Source organism: Pomacea canaliculata, linkage group LG12 (assembly GCF_003073045.1).
Source record: "Pomacea canaliculata isolate SZHN2017 linkage group LG12, ASM307304v1, whole genome shotgun sequence".
Classification (NCBI taxonomy): Eukaryota; Metazoa; Mollusca; class Gastropoda; order Architaenioglossa; family Ampullariidae; genus Pomacea; species Pomacea canaliculata.
In genome coordinates, this window is record NC_037601.1 from 23,222,755 (window position 1) to 23,239,308 (window position 16,554).

General features: G+C 37.8%; 2 protein-coding genes across 2 annotated transcripts; one reads left to right on the plus strand and one right to left on the minus strand.

Annotated features, from left to right (window-relative positions):
- Window positions 1-246: 246 nt before the first annotated feature.
- LOC112577152 (tRNA-specific adenosine deaminase 1-like) lies at window positions 247-5,836 on the minus strand. Its single transcript, XM_025260137.1, has 8 exons — window positions 5,647-5,836; window positions 5,304-5,439; window positions 4,777-4,913; window positions 3,783-4,524; window positions 3,450-3,655; window positions 2,953-3,058; window positions 1,135-1,221; window positions 247-630 (listed from the first exon to the last, which is right to left on the minus strand). Exons 1-8 carry the CDS (start codon window positions 5,801-5,803, stop codon window positions 477-479), a joined length of 1,725 nt encoding a protein of 574 aa, XP_025115922.1. The 5' UTR covers window positions 5,804-5,836; the 3' UTR covers window positions 247-476.
- Window positions 5,837-6,118: 282 nt separating this feature from the next.
- On the plus strand, window positions 6,119-15,216 carry LOC112577153 (glutamyl-tRNA(Gln) amidotransferase subunit B, mitochondrial-like). The gene is made up of 12 exons (XM_025260138.1): window positions 6,119-6,334; window positions 6,610-6,760; window positions 7,618-7,731; window positions 8,759-8,963; window positions 9,770-9,892; window positions 10,303-10,416; window positions 10,678-10,762; window positions 11,295-11,529; window positions 11,714-11,847; window positions 13,401-13,479; window positions 14,408-14,542; window positions 14,753-15,216. The coding sequence occupies exons 1-12, from the start codon at window positions 6,129-6,131 to the stop codon at window positions 14,891-14,893; spliced, it is 1,722 nt and encodes a 573-aa protein (XP_025115923.1). The 5' UTR covers window positions 6,119-6,128; the 3' UTR covers window positions 14,894-15,216.
- The last annotated feature ends 1,338 nt before the right edge of the window (window positions 15,217-16,554 follow it).

Below are 16,554 nucleotides of genomic sequence, written 5' to 3' on the forward strand. Positions count from 1 at the left end.
GTCAACAGTTTATATGCTAGCGATCCAAAGATATTAAGGCACTTATGATGACTTTGCAGTGAAGAAGAAAAGACAAGTGGACCAAGAGTCAGACAAAAGCAGCCTGTAGACACAAGCAAAATTTTTCAGAACATGCCCACAACTCTCTTCACTTCACATACAAGCACAATGTAAAAAGAAGTTTGGATTTTCTTTCATCTGTGATCATTTGCCAGCAAAATAAGTTGACTACATAGAGAAATCAAAAAGATTTCCATCATAAAAAAGCTGTATTCTTTGAATTGAAATATAACTACATGAAAGAATGAAACCTAAATGTCAGCCAATTACAACAATTTTCCATGATTTCAATACACACAATATAAATGCACAATTTCCCCTGCCCACCTCTCTTTACTGCCTTCCAACATCAATACAAACCAGTGTATGTGTAACTTTTTGTACTCCTAGATAACTGAATATTTAACTCAACTTCTTTAAGCAAAACTGTAATATTTATCTCTTGACTTCCGTAGCCAAGTGTGTAGTTGTGCCTGAAAAAGTTGGCTCCATGCTGTTTGATAATGAACTGAAGACTTCTTGCATTGATCATATGTGGCCTTGTCCAGACCTTTCCCTTTATCTAGCATTCTGAAACAATTACAATACCATGGCACAAATTTTCTTTGCTGCTAATGTATCCGTTTGTATGCATCAGGGTAATGAATGGGCTGGGAAAACATCTGCATGGTTCAGCAAAACTATAGATATGGACCATTGGGAATCATCTCAAACACCTTAAGATCAAAAATGATTTGCAGTGCATGCATGCCTGGGTTTGTTTTTTTTTTCAATTTTTTTTTTTCATACTTGAATCACTATTTCAAAGCGCCTTTGCTTGCCAATAATGTTAAAATGACCATTTCTTGTCATGATGTTACCTCAAAAGTTGAAACAGCATTACCTGCTACCAAACAACCAACCCAACTACTTTAAGCATCCAACAGAAAGTGTAATGGACACATTTATTTACATGCAATAAAAAATGCAGAAGCCTTGTAGAACACTGAAACCTATTTTCTACTTATAATTATTGAAGCATGTCAAAGTCTAGCTTTGTTTAAAAGAAAGCAAAAGCAAAGGAATGGTTCTTACCTGACTGACAGTGGCTGCACATTTTGTGGCACCTGTTTTAGTAGTTCTTTAAATTGAACCAACATGGAAGAACTGCTAATGCAACTCCTGCAACATAATTAGTTTACACATAACAGACACTGTCACTTGTGGTTCCTTTATTCAATCAGTAGTTACTTTAGTCACACTATCAGTAGACACAAAAGTTTCACAGCAAGCAGCATAGCAAGTTGAACTTAATGATGTTGACATAATAATAAAGTTGATTTGTATAGCGCTTTTCCCCACCATTAAAGTGCTTTATGAAAAGAAACACAAACATAATAATGGATGCTGGTCTCAAAAACTAAGTTTTGGTGTTCTTATCATTTACACTCACTCCCTGCCAGCACCAGACTTTCCATTGAAGTTGATCTTCACAAAGCAAGGATCGGTATAAGCAATGTCTTGAATTTCAAGTGTAGTCCAGTAAAAAGACAGATTCATTGGAATACCAAATTTGGAGTTTGGGGGCAACAGAGTAGAGAACAGACTCAGTCCTGGCACTGAAGAAGCAAAGGAGACAACAGTCCAGCTACACGTCCAGCACACGGAGCAAGATGCAGGATGGCACAAACACATCTTATCGCCAGACCACATTGCTGAAGCGCATAAATCCAGAATTTAATCTCCACAACATGTAGCAATGCACATGGTTCGTACATAATAAACGGAAAACAGCATGGTCCACAATGCTAGCACAGTTAAAAGTGTCAGTAAAGATGGTGAAGAATACTTTAAAGTCAAAAATCAAGAAAGATGGCAAAACAAAGAACATGAGACAGAAGCCGTTATTGGAATAAGATGTCTATTGTAAGAAACAGTGCAGCACAAGCACTGAAGAAGAATCCATAATGGAGGCGAACAGTTCAACAGACATCACAGGTGAGTAGTTGACACCAAAACTTGATGTTGATCCATTGACAAGAAAAAACAACAAAGAATTAGTCCCCTTCAGCCACTTAGGTGAAGGGACATTACTCAATCATTTCTGCTCAAAATTATGATTGCAAAGCAACTTTTCACTTACAATTGCATCTAGAACACAGCTTGTAGTTGGTACAAGGAGACTGCCATGTTTTGACACTGATTTTCATCACAGCTATCTCTTTCCCACGTTCACTTCCTGTTTTCTAAGTGTGATCATCCAGATGCTGACATCATAGATCCAGAGATCATACCATGCAACTTCTATAGCTGAGAAAAGAAAACTGGCATGGCATAAAATACCAGTCAAATGGTTCCTCCTGTGTCACAAAACAGAGTCAGTTTGTTTTCCTTCATGGCAGCTTCCTAAAATTGACAGGCACCTGTGTTTTAGACACGACTGTAAGTAAATGGGTTGTTTGAATCCCAAAATTTTGATTGGAAACAATTTAGAGCAGACCTGGGCAAACGCCGGCCCGCGGGCCGGATCCGGCCCGCCTCCTGTCTCTGACCGGCCCGCCCGCTGGCCCGCCCGCTGGCCCGCCCGCCGGTATATATACTATACATACAGTATTGGGTAAAACTGAGTTAACTATATTAGTCCGGCCCTCTAGAACCATCCCAATTTCTCATCCGGCCCCTTGGGAAAATTAATTGCCCACCCCTGATTTAGAGTGACAGTATCTATTACTTAAATCCAACTTGCCAATTTACCTCGCCACTGGTAAGATGATTGGTTCATGAAAATTATAGTATAGCAAAAGAAGTGATTGGGGTTGCTACTGATAGTCGCTCTGTGTACTCTTGACTCTTCCATTGTAATTATTTGATGATAACAGAATAAAACCTAGTATATCACTTTGGTACACAGACCTTGCTTGTAGTCTGTTCATATCCTTTTTTGTCACCCCCTGTCTCCTTCCATTCACAATAACTTCAAGTTTCCCATCTTTTTGGTGTGATGAGTACCATACTATTGCTGAAATACACAAACTGAGACATTAGGTCAGCCAACAACACAGTCCAAATACCACATCAAAGTTGCATGAGAATGTTCTCACAATGACAACACTTAGTTTTCCATATTCTCTTACATTCAAAACATTCCTATACAACAGCAATGAATCTTCTCCTGCCAATCGGAAATGATGAAAACCTGAAATTGGCATTCTAATGTTTAATAAAAGGATGTGTGTCAGCCCATGACTTTTCACAACCTCTCAGCAAGTTTATGAAGAATTTCATTTAGTAAAGGTATTTTATTGTTCGTTGTCTGCATCTACCGTTCCCCTCTAAAAAATACTTTCTTTTTGTTTTTTTTATAGCCATCATACAACTGTTTACTGACTGTGCTATTAGATAACACTCACATGAGGCACATGGTACAATATGACTATCATCCACCGTGTCTATGCCAAGGTTGCTCTCAACACTGATGCAGCTGTGCTCAAACTGAAGACTGGACTGCAGGAACTTGGGACAGTGAGGGTAGAACCCACCAGGAAGAGCTTTGGTGCTGAATGCAGAAATTCTGTTATACAAGGCACGCTGAAGTGCCTCCTCACTCCATGGACACCTATAATGAAATTTAGTATGATGTTAACCAAAAGAGTGACCTGCTTTTTACTTAATTCTCTTTCCAGCAATCTCCCCCACCAATGCTCCTCTCACACACAAACACAAATGTATACAACACTACTTACTTGCCAATAATAACTGTCTCAAAGTAGAGAGGCTTCTCCAAAAAATGAGACAGCAATGATCCTTGACAGCCCAGCACATTCCAGCGGGCCATTTTATCACTGCATGACATGGACAGAGTTCTTTCCCCTCTTCCTGGTTTGGTTCGAAGCACACCCAGCCTGTGATAACCTTCCCCACTGAGATGGAGGTCCTGGTGCCCACCCGGCACACACTTAGCACCTGTTCTGTGCACATCTCTCAAACATTCCATCCTTCCTGACATGGTCTGACCTCCATGATCACTCTGTGCCTTGTCCTGCTCATATACATTCTCAGCCACCTTGGGTCTTCTGACAGAAAGTGTTTGAGCATCAGACTGACCCAGTGGTAACACATCTTCGTGGTGTTCCCATCTTGAAGTGTCAGAAACATGATCATTTCTATCTACTGCATGTGTTCCAGGCCATACGAATTTAACAGCGATACTCTCCGCTTTCCCTTCTACAGGAGACACACTGTCATGGCAGGTGAATGACAATGCATCTTTTTTGTTGTTGTTTTTACTCTCTTCTCCATCCACTTCCTTACAACTTAAAGTGTTATCTCTACTACTGCTTACAGACACAACATCATCTAACTTTACCACCTTTGCTTCTTGAAAATATGCATCCTGACTATGTCTCTTTCTTATATTTGTGCAGTCTTTTATAAGTGGTGTTTCTGAATGCACTTCGGTCTTTGGGAAAATTGATGCATCACCACCTGTTACACATAAAGCCATTCCTTTATAGAAAATTTTGCATAATCTACTCTCACCCATTTTAGAAACATGCAAATAAACAAAATTTTCTCACACACACCACAAAAACATATGCACTGCACATACATTTTATTTATATAATGCTTTTTCTCATCACTGAAGGCAGATTCGAAACATATTAATATCCCCACATGTATGCACTATATAAGGGTGCAAACACACTCTTTCTCTCTCTATAGATACTGATTACTTACATGGGGTGTGACTACAGAAGAAATGGAAGATGATATCAGGCTTTAAACAACATCTGTATCCTGCTTTGTTAGATGGCTCTGTGAATATTTCACTGCCCTCTTTAAGATAGACCTGTTTTAGCTCTTCATATAGATAGCTGTTGAGAGATTATTATTATTATTTTATTATTCATAATAATCATTACTGAATTTGTAGAGTGCATTTTGCTATGTGGAGAATGAAAACATTCAATGCAAGATAAAGGAAAAACAGCTGATCAAGTAATTACAGCTAACTGCAATCTTACAGATTCTAAAGTGAGTGTGAGTGTGTGTGTGGAGGGGGAACAGCTATTTGCCTGATTATATTTATCAAAGTACCTTGTCTTTTAATTTACTTTTTGTTCAACTGTTTATACAAGTTATATGACTGAAGCTGTGTTTAACAATTAGCCTTTATATCTATCAGTATCAGTACAGTATCTAATCACATTTTTATTTTTTTGTTTGTTTGTTTTTTGCTGCTAGTTATCATAACTTGTACTTACAGGAGAAATGCTCGCCGAGCAATGACTTCTGCATGACTGTCATTAACTACTTCACCTGCTTCAGACATTCTGGACTCTCCTAAGCACTTTGATCCTGTTCCCATTGACACCACCTTCAATTCAGACTCTGTGTTCCCTAGATAACAAGAATACAAATTGTGTCTTTTGATTTTTTGTTGTAGACTCATGCACATTTTCAAAAAATGGTGAACTCAGAACTGAAAACTATATAGTCTGCTACAAATAGCAGCAGTTTTTTCACTGTTGTCAGGAAGAACGAAATACATGAAATAAAATTGACAGTCCTATAACATATAAGATTCTTGAAGCATATATGACTGACCACTTTGCTTCTGAAGAACAACAGCTGCCATAAGCGTCCATTCTTTATTCTTTTGTGGTTTGCCTTTTTTGGGCAGGTGAGCATAGTGGTTGTAGCACAGGTGTGCGATTCGGTCTTGTAATGATGTGACACTGTCACACTCCATGAACTGCGACATGTCTTATTTAGACTATTTTTATTTGAGTTATAAAAGAACGTTGTAGCCATGCATTCAAGGTAGCTTGCAGGGGGAGTTTTCACACAGTGTACTGTAAGTACGTAAAAGGAAAAGACTATTTATTTAAACATTTAAACTCTGCCATGTGTTTCCGTAACGTGAGGCGAGCTACAGCTGATAACGAAAATAAATTCTTAAGCTAGACATTTATTTTTGATATTCCGCCCCGCTTCAAAGCCTTTCTTCTGCCTAATTTGAACCCTGACATTTACTTCTGTGTCTTTTTTCTGTTTGAAGTAAACTTTAACTGTTACTGGTGTTATTTATGTTATTTATTTGTTTTGTGTACTTGAGGCCGACAACAACATCAGCGCTACTTACTTCCCTTGCCAACATGGCGGCAACCATCGCGAAATATGCGCTGACTTCGCGCACCTGCACAGTGTGTAAAAGGCTTCATCGATCACAGTTTCACACAAATAGCAAGCTGAAAAATGTCGTCAGTACTGATTGTATATCCACGTTGCCAAGGTTAGAAATAACAGTTATTGAAATCGTCTCGGGTGGTAGCTCGCTTTCCTGCACTAGTTGGCACAGCCAACGGCCTAATACAGTGATACAGAATGCAGTTCTACCACAGCATCAAACTCGAACAAGCTTCACACTGATAGAAGTTTCTGCTAGTAGAACGTCTGGCCTTTGTGTAATTATTTTTCAGTAGATATTCGTTAAAGAATAAACGAATATGTTTAAAGAATAAACGAGGCATGCGTATTTCATCATTCCGTTAATATATTTACTTACAGAAAATCAGAGTGGAAAAGCGTTGTAGGCCTGGAGATCCATGCACAGATTGCCACAAAAAGCAAGCTGTTTTCAGGTGCATCAACTCAGTATGGAGCTCCTGTTAACTCACAAGTTTCTAATTTTGATGCGGCGCTTCCAGGCACTCTTCCTGTAAGTTATTCCTTAAGGTGTGGCTAGAAGTTACAGGTTGTGGATTATGTATTGTACACCAAATAACTTCTTCCACAAAATCGTATTTCTTGAGTTTTTTTCATTTTTTGCTTTCGTTAGGATAGTTTTTTTTTCTAAATGATATGTTTGTGTGTACGTTGATTAAATTATTTTACAGTTAAACCATGCACTTCATTAAGACCTTCCATACTGCAACTTCTTGTGCTCTATTATGACTTTTTTGAAGTCACATGTTTAAAAAAATTATGTACATTAGACCATTTCTGCCCCTCTATTATGACTCTTTACGAAAATAACATGAAGTAAAATAAGTACATTTTGAAGCAAGACTTCTTGTTCATTGGGTTACCTCCCATACAAAACCATTTTGTCTAAGCTATATCAACCACCCACGAGAGCTGAGTCAGCCCCAGTTTGAAAATATCATCCCATGCAAGACTACATCATTCTAATGCCAAACGTTGAATCGATGCAGGCCCCAAAGAGAAATCGGTCACCAATGACACAAGTAGCTATATCTTAACGTCAAATTACCAGCAGATTCATGCTTGCTTAAGGAGTTAGTTCCCTTATAAATCTTCAACCAAGCACAACATTGGCAGAATCATGCAAGCTTGACCGAAGAAAACTACAAAGAAAAGCACTATATGGTGTTTTAATAGCAAAAGCTGGGACACAACTTATCAGATCAATAGTCAACAGATTAGAAACCTAAATTACAAGGTTTTGAAAGATCAAAAGACAAAACTTAAAATGTCTGCAGAAATTCAGTGGTAGATATTAAAAAATCTAAAGTATATTGATCATGTGAGGAACAAAGATTCATGGTTTTTCAGGTGCTGAACAGGAAGTGTGTGGAAGCAGGTGTATTGACTGCCTTGGCTCTTGGCTGCACAGTCAATCCCATTTCTAGATTTGACAGGAAACATTACTTCTATGCAGATCTTCCTGTAAGACATTTTCACTGCAAATTTCACTAGGTTATTGGTATTGTCATATTCTAGTTGCAATTTGTTAACAAATTAATATTCTTACCATTAATCAAAATAATAATTAGTGTAAACATATGATTTATAAAGTGCAAAATCATGCTTACAAAGGATCCTCTCAGTGCAGTAGACATGAACAGAGTAAAAAAGATGTAACAACTATGCTGACTAATAATAAAAGACAACCAAAGAAGACACAAAAAGGAATCAGGGAACTAGCAGTAAGGATGGAGAGTGTCATAAATGTGCAGAGGAAGATGAGCAGGCAGACTAGTCAATTGACTATAATCACAACACTATTGACAACTATGTTTATTGGTATAAGGAGTAAGTCTCGTGGAACAGATCTGTTTTTAGCGCGCGTTTAGAAGATTCGATAGTGGGTAGATGGCGGAAGAGAAGAGAGTACACTGTTTTGCAGCACAGTAACTAAAAATTCAATGACCATATGTTGTTTTGGTGACAGGGATAGAGACAGTCATCAAATGAAAAGCGGACTAGTCTGGCTAGAGAAGGTAGGGCAAGAGAAGTTTAGGAAAATGATCAGGACAAGAGCCTGCAAATAAATTAAAGCACAACAAAGATAGTTTGTGAGAAAAGATGGGTAGCCAGTGCAAAAAATGAATGAGAGGAGTGACATTGTCCTGTTTCCTACCTTTAAGCACCAGGCGTGCAGTGGAGTTCTGTACCCTCTGGAGTTAAGAAAAAGAAATTTTTTATAAAAAATAATTAAATTTATTTTTTAAACAAGAGAATATAAATTGATGGTAGATAACAATTCTTTTGAAGCACTTTTGAAGTTCTACTTTAATACCTTTGATACTTTAAACTGTTGCTGCAAGTTTCCAGTTGTGTACTTAAAAGAAAGGGAGTTGTTTACTAGGAGTTTGGGAAGTAGTACCTTGTACTGAGCTCAGACCTCATTTGTGGAAAAAAATGTTTTACTATTTTTTACAGTTATTGAAATGTATGGATATTGTGCAAACAGGCTGGATACCAGATCACTCAGCAGCGGCAGCCGCTTGCCCAGAATGGACGTGTTGACTATCCTCATCACATTAAAGGAGCTGGACATAATTCTGTCATGGAGTTGAGATCATGTCAGATCCTGCAACTGCAGCTGGAACAAGACAGTGGGAAGTCACTTCACAATCACTGTGACAATATCAGTCTCATTGACCTCAACAGGGCAGGTAGTGCATTTGAACTCAACAAGGCAGCTCGCATGCTTCATCTTATTAAATCAGTAGCGTCTGACCTCTGAAGTGCTAGGAAAGTTGCCTTGAATTATCTATTAAGTTGAGTCTAACTCATTCTTCAGTCTCAGTCTTCTAAACGCCCTTCCCATGTGCAGGAACAGGCTTGCTGGAGGTCATAAGGGACATTTTTTTGTTTGTTGGATAAGGAGAAGATGTTGATGAGCACCTTCTTAGACCAGTCAGCAGCCTTTGACATGATTAATCATTCAGTCTTGCTTAGCTGCCTCACTACTATTTATGGTTTTGAGTTCTGCCCTTATGTGGTTTGAGTCTTACCTTACCAGTAAGATCTAGGCTATACTAGTTAATAAACAGCTCTCAACAGTCATACCTTTGACCTTTAGGGTCTCTCAGGCCTTGAGTCAGGGGTTTGTAGGAGAGCTGACTTTGTTTATATACAAAGCCCTTATCTCTATTGGTTCTCTCTCACGCCATTTCCAGAAAGTCCTTTGCTTATTACACTCAACTCTATACCTCTGTTGCCTCTCACATGGCACACACGGCTTTTCTGAATTTAGTATCATGCATCTTCAAAGTTAAGTATTAAATTGTTGTACACACCTATCAGGTTGTTATTAAAGTTACTCATTTGCTTGTGTATGGTTTGCACTCCGTGCCTAAACTGCAGCTCCTTCACACATATTTATACTACCTGCTGTTCTATTTTGGTCATTGTGTATATTTTTGAGCTGTTGTCTGTTGTAATTCTTTCTTTTTCTTTTATTTTTCTGTGAGTTTAGGAGTGGGATTGATGGAGCTGGTGACAGAACCTGATTTGAGGGACGGGGAAGACGCTGCAAGCTTTGTTCAAGAACTGCAGTTTATTCTGTGTGAAATTGGCACCTGTGATGGCCGTATGCAAGGTCTGTCAGTATTGAAGTACAAATTATTGTTTACACCACAGTTTATGTGATATCAGTCTTCTTTTATTCATAATACAAGCCTTCAACTATAAGCATGTACATTCAAATATTCATGATCTGTGACATCGTAATGAAACATGACACATTTCCGTTATAAGGACTACAGCCAATGCAGTGAGATATCTGGAATTTTATGTCAATTAGGTATTTAGATGTTGTCGAAATCTCTTGTGATTTGCTTTTTTCTAGTCAAGCTGCCGTTCAAATATGATTTTACATATGATGTATTAACACTGCAAAAATGCTACCAAACGTTGAGGCCTCATATTTCTAGCAGAATGGTGATAAATTTTTAGGAGAATGTTAATATATTTTTATTGCATTTTTATGTATCACGTCTTGTCAAACAGAAGGATCATTGAGAGTAGATGCAAATATTTCTGTGCACAAGCCAGGCCAACCGTTTGGGGTTCGAACTGAAGTGAAGAACATAAACTCTATAAGAAATGTCAGTAAAGCTATAGGTGAGCATTTGTTATTATCAGATTATATCAATTACAGGGATAAATCTTACACTCCCATTTGCTCAATACTTGCTTTCAACATCATAAAAGATTTTACTTCGATGTGTTTTGTGCAGTATTTGACAGCATATGAAAGTTTAGTGCAATTCTGATCTATTATCGCTCTCTCTCTCCCTTGCACATGAAAGAAATATGTGCCCTATGACTGTTTTTTAATACATGTAGTTTCTTTACTCCTCTCAATTATTTTATGCCTTTCAGACTTTGAAATTCAGAGACAGATTGAAATACTAGAGGCTGGGGGTAAAATTGAAAATGAAACTCGCTCGTTTGATGCTCAAATAAGGTAAGTGGAAAAAAATGTGAGAAAATGATTTATTCATTATTTTCTACTCGGAATGTAACAAAAAATGTTTCTGCTATTTAAAAGTCAGAAAATTTTTGATGGTTTGCTTGAGTATTCTGCTTTGTTGACTGTTTTATTGAGCACTCTTCCTTCTTGAAATAAAGCTGTTCTTCTAGGCCAGCGTTTTCTTCCACATTCAATACTCTGTTCAAATGTGCTTTATTTTTTCTGATTGATTTGACAGATGTTTTTGTTGATTCTTGAAAACTGCAGTCTTATAAAAGACTAAAAGAGTAGTCTTGTACATAAGAAAATCAGTATAAAGTGACAACATTTTAAACTATACACACCTCACCAAATAGCACTGCAAAAACATTCATGCGGTTAAGACATGGTGGATTAGATGAAGCTTAAAAGAAACATTTGCTTTAAAAAAAAACATGCATAGGATTATGAAAATATGTTTCTTGACATGTCAGTATGGCTCTTGTGATGGTTTTTAGTTTGTTGTTTTTTTTCTTAATATCTTCAGTAAAACAGTTTCTATGAGGGATAAGGAAAAGGTGCTAGACTATCGCTTTATGCCAGAACCCAATCTGCCACCACTTTGCTTGTATAAAAGGGAGAGTGTTCCCCTAGGCACAGACCTAGACTCTGTAGTTATTGTTGAAGATGTGCAGGCATGCTTGAAGGAACTACCAGGGGAGACAAGAAAGCGAATCACAGAAATATATGACATTCCTTTAGGAGCAGCATCTGCACTTGTGGTTTGTATCCCTTTCATTATTCATCTTTCTTACATTTTATTTTAGTCAGCTTCTTCTTAGTGCTTATTGACAAAGTATTTTATAGGAGAGGAAGTCACACAAAGAACTTTCCATTACTTGATCCAGTTTGCCTCCTAGAACAGTTAAGTGTATTTTCACAGATAATAGAATTCTCTTTAAACAGAGAGAGGACGGCCTGGTGCATTTATTTGAATCACTGATGAAGAAACCATCAAGAGATAAGGAGGCTGTTATCAACGTTTTGCTAAATGCATTTGTGGGTCTGCTTCGCGCACAGAACTGTAAAGCTTCTGAATGGTGAGTGTGATGTTCATGGTTTATTCTCAGAAATTTAAGCGAGAAAAGATTTGAACTACTTTGTTCAGTCAGTGAAAAATCCCTTTTATTTACAGCATGATGTGGATCAACTTTATTATTTCATTTTAAATTAATACAAATCACAAATGACATCCACATTACATCATCATTTTAACAACAGTTTAATAAATTAAGTCAATAGTTTTCTGTGTATTTTTAGTGTTGTTTCATTAAACATACTTGTCAGAGCTACTGATGCCCTACCACCCAAGTCAGTTACATATATCATTTGTGCTGCCCTCTGTGAACCACGTGTCAGACAGGAGAAATTTGGGAACTGCCTTCTCTTCTTCTCCGGCTCAGTCTGCAATTCTCAGCCCCTTTCTTGTCAGACTGTGTCTGCATTCAAAGCTTACAAGTCGGGCCTCAAAAGCCAGCCCTTCAAGAAATACCTTTGGTTTCATCAGCAAGCTCTTCCACTCCTCAGCTCATCTTGTTTGCATGCACTTCATGTTTGCCGCCACTCCAATGACAGGAACTGGTCAAGGGATGACTGACTGCATATTTTTTCATGCTGCCACCTGGTCATCCATCTTACATGTTGTTTGTGTTTCTTCGTTGTTTGGTTAACTGGTCATTTGTAGTCTTTTATACATAGTGCATTGAGCTCATCTCAGCGGAAAATGAGCTGTCGGAATTCAATATCTTTTACATTTCTGATTTCTTGCTTTGTGAAGCACTGGTGAGGGTTTTGGTGAAACATTGAGAGAAAGACACTCACACCCCTCCCGCTTATCCTTTTGCTCTCACTTGTAATAACTTCTTAAATTACATCGTTGTAAAACTTTGTGCTGTGTGTGAGGTATGTCACAATTTCTTTTTTGTGTGGAGTAATTGGGGTTTTTTTAATTTGAAACTACTGCTATCATCTTAAAATGTGAAAAAATAATCATAAAAAGTAAACATGCTTCTGAGTGAGATACACCATTTAAACATAGTCTACCACTTTCTCCTAGACAAAAAAAAAATATTCTTGACAAATTTGGTGGCAATCAGACAAAAGGTGGGCTTTTAATTAATTTTCAAACAGAACCACACATACACAAACATACCACACTTGGCTTTTTTGACTAGATTTTAAAAATCTTTACTTATTCCAGAATAAGACATCTGCAGCTATAAAATGTATTCTCATCATTTATTTCAATGGATGTAAGAAGTTTACTATTAAGGTCAGTTTCGCCTCATGAAAATAACGGTTTTGGGGTGTCGTCAAATTCAAGAGAACACCACATTTGCATATTTTGACATATAATAAAACAGATTCCGGGCTGTTTTTGTTGAAAAATATATGTTTTGATGCTGAATAAATTGGTTAATTTTATCTAGAGACATGTTAACCTCATGGTAAATCCATTGTTTCTGTCAACACAATAACTGGACAAGATAAGCATGATTGGATTTAGAATACACTGATTATAATTTACACCACCTTGTAATGTTTCAAGTTATTACATCGTCATACTAAAAAGGATGTTTTATAAACATTTCAGTCCCATCCCTTTGGAATCGTTAGGAGAAATATGTGATCTGGTTGCTTCAAAGGACATTTCTAGGGCTGTCCTGCAAAAGGTATCCTTTTCTCTCTGTCATTTAGAATGTTACCTTGAGACGGATGCATCTTTATCGCAGCTATTTATTAACAGTTGTGTTGCAGTGATTGCCTGTCATGATTTCAGCTGTCAGTGATGATTCTGACTTCATAGTGATTGCAACAGTCCTCAATTTTGACATAGTTATCTGTCATTTTAGACTTTATGGCATCCAACGACGACAATGAAACAACACAGTGTATTGTTGATGATGCCAACACCTTTTACTTCTAATTCTATTCATATGCTGAAGAAAGGTTTTACATGTTCTCAAACATCTGGCTACATATCAAGAATTGAATCTTAGGTGAAGCTGTTCAGCACATCAACTACTTTGCATTAGGCATTTTTCAGTTCTCAAGAGCTCTAAAGTTTCTAAAGTAAACGTTTCAGTCCCTACAGCAGACAAGTAATAGGCTGACTAGTTGTCAGAGTCATGAGGAGTAAGCAGTCATGCCAGATTTCATTATATTATGTCTGAACTGCAAGTATCATTAAATTGTTATGGTTGTGAAAAACATTGATTGTCATACGCAAAGTGGTCTGCCTATTGAGATTTGTGACTATCAAAGCTCCAGTATGAACAAGTACTGTCTGACAAATTACTAGCCAGAGTTGGTGATGTCTGTCACATGCTCGCAGCCTGAGAAATATCTCACTTGATTCTCTGCCAACTTTGCTTCAAAAGTTATATCTCAAGTTATTGCACGGATGTTGGCTGTATGCAGTTAGCAACACTTTGATAGTGTGTCTCATAGTCTCCAAACAGTACACTTTGTCAGCCAGTCTTGTGTTTTTCATGACTCAAGTAAAAGTTTATGATGCAGTCTATGACATGCTTATATTATAAAGGAACATGTTCTTGATAATGAACCCATGTATTATTTTTCTGTTATCTTGTGGTTTAGCTGCTGGTAGTCCTGTTCAAAAGTCCACAGCTGGGAGTGACAGAGATTTTAGACAGAGAACATTGGCATATAATTAAGGACAGAAGCATTATTGAGAAGACTATCACTGAGATTTTGGACACAAATCGAGCATTGGTAAGGAAACATTCAAAACATTTTTCCAGCGATCCTTATGTAAGGTCTACAGTAATATATTCATGTTCGTCCTTATAGCCTTTCAAACAATAGTAGTTGCATCCAGTTACGGAATATAATATTTAAGTATGCAACTTCTTAAAACAAACAGTATGAAAATGTTGCAATATGAAATTTAAAAATGTATTGTTGCTTTTACTTCATTTTCAGTTGAAGAAGGTGCTAAAACGAAGAGATGAAAGTTCTAATGCTATCATTGGTCCAGTACAGAAGAAACTAGGCGGGCTGGCAGATTTGCAGACTATTGTTGAAGTTCTTCAGGACATTTTGGATAAACGTGGCAGAACTTGAGACTACTTTTGTATGCAGTCTGGTATTGAATGGAAACATGAGTAATAATTGACTAATTACAAAATATTTATTTTGATCTTGGTATGATATGGTGAAATCGATATTGCGAAGCAGTTTGCATTGGTCTGTTGTGCACAAGAACTCTGTAGCTTATGAATCTGAGTGCTGACAAGAATAAAAATACATTATAACATCACATGCTCATTTCAGTTTCAATGCATCTAGCCATAATGGAACAAATGACAAGAGTGAGAGCATTTGTTTGTGAGAGATTGTGTGTGTGCCAGCATTTTGTGGAAATTAAACTGCAGTACATGTTAACATTATTTGTAAAATCTCTTCCTTTTAGTTTGAATGTGTTCTCTCCCCTCAACCTATTTTCATTTTCGTGGCCACCATTTGTGACACTGTAGTTTCTTTATACCCTAAGAGTCTTGTAGTTATTATTTCATTTACTGAATATCAAAACTTTTGATAGCTGCACTGGAATTGATAGCTTCTGTCTGTAGGGGCGTATTGCTGATTACCAGGAAAATTGAGAAGAAGATAGCGTTGTCAGCCGGCACATCAATCCTTGTGTGAAAGCCCAGTTATTGGCGAGCTTGTGTTTTGGCGCTGGTCTAGGACAGAAATGAACCAGCGCTCCCACAGAAAGCAAGAGTTATTATCACAACACTCTACACCGATAATCGAAAGGCGGAAAGTACAGCGGCCAGCTAACACGTTTTGTCCGTTGGGAAACATCAGGTAAATGACGTAACGACTGTCCGTGATCTTTCAGCCTGCAGTGCTCCATTACCTCCATACATTCTTTTTCTGTTGAAGAAGATACAAGGTAGAATTGGCAGTGGTGTGTAATAAATCAGCATCGAGGAAACGTCCCAGGACGCCAAGCGATGGTGGTCACATGGTGCTATGCACGCAATCCGTGAGGTCAGTGATATCGAGGAGAAAGTGCTTGACGCCTGTGTCTCCCTAGTCATCAACGTACTCGTCAAAACAACGAATATCCGTCAGGAAATGGAATGTGACAAGTTTTTTGGAAGTTAAGCATAGAAAGTGCGTCCACTAATTATAATGTACATTTATATAACATCTACCACAACCAGAAGGTGATGGCGTGAGTGCTAATCCAAAATATAACATGAACAGCACAAGATGAACAAACGATTTGTAACAATAGCCAGAGTGAAACTTATTTGGAAGTCTGTATCTAACGAACCAAAAGACGTCGACAACGGAATTACATCACGTGAACCACAGGGTGCCTGGTGGTGCTGTCATCACACACCGGACAGCTGGCAGCAGGTTGTGCATTGATGTGAGACTGTGTCAAGTGTTCCCACTCACAGTCCACTTACCGACACTGCAACATGCTGCTGGCAAGTGTTTCTCTATGACGTTTACTTAAGGTGATCATATAGACAAGAACCCACATGTACTTGAGCCATGTGACTCACCATCTGCACGTACCTCACATGTATCATGTACGGAATTTTAAAAACTGGTGACAGATGGCTCACATAAATATGGTATGGCATGTGTAATTCAAGAATAGAAGCTCTGTTGTAGCTTGTCAGGGAAACGCTCAAGTACCTAAAAACTGAAAGCTGTACTGACTGTTTCTGTGCTTACTACGTACATGTCGTACATGAAACTCG

What these genes read in the sequence shown, in the direction of transcription:
- LOC112577152 (XM_025260137.1), bottom strand. Translation starts at nt 5,803, where the DNA reads ATGTCGCAGTTCATGGAGTGTGACAGTGTCACATCATTACAAGACCGA. An exon ending in GCTCGGCGAGCATTTCTCCT is followed by an intron (nt 4,914 to 5,303) that starts GTAAGTACAAGT and finishes ATCTCTCAACAG; the next exon opens with CTATCTATATGAAGAGCTAA. An exon ending in GAGACAGTTATTATTGGCAA is followed by an intron (nt 3,656 to 3,782) that starts GTAAGTAGTGTT and finishes ATTTCATTATAG; the next exon opens with GTGTCCATGGAGTGAGGAGG.
- LOC112577153 (XM_025260138.1), top strand. Translation starts at nt 6,129, where the DNA reads ATGTTATTTATTTGTTTTGTGTACTTGAGGCCGACAACAACATCAGCG. An exon ending in CGCTTCCAGGCACTCTTCCT is followed by an intron (nt 6,761 to 7,617) that starts GTAAGTTATTCC and finishes ATGGTTTTTCAG; the next exon opens with GTGCTGAACAGGAAGTGTGT. An exon ending in AACTGTAAAGCTTCTGAATG is followed by an intron (nt 11,848 to 13,400) that starts GTGAGTGTGATG and finishes TAAACATTTCAG; the next exon opens with TCCCATCCCTTTGGAATCGT.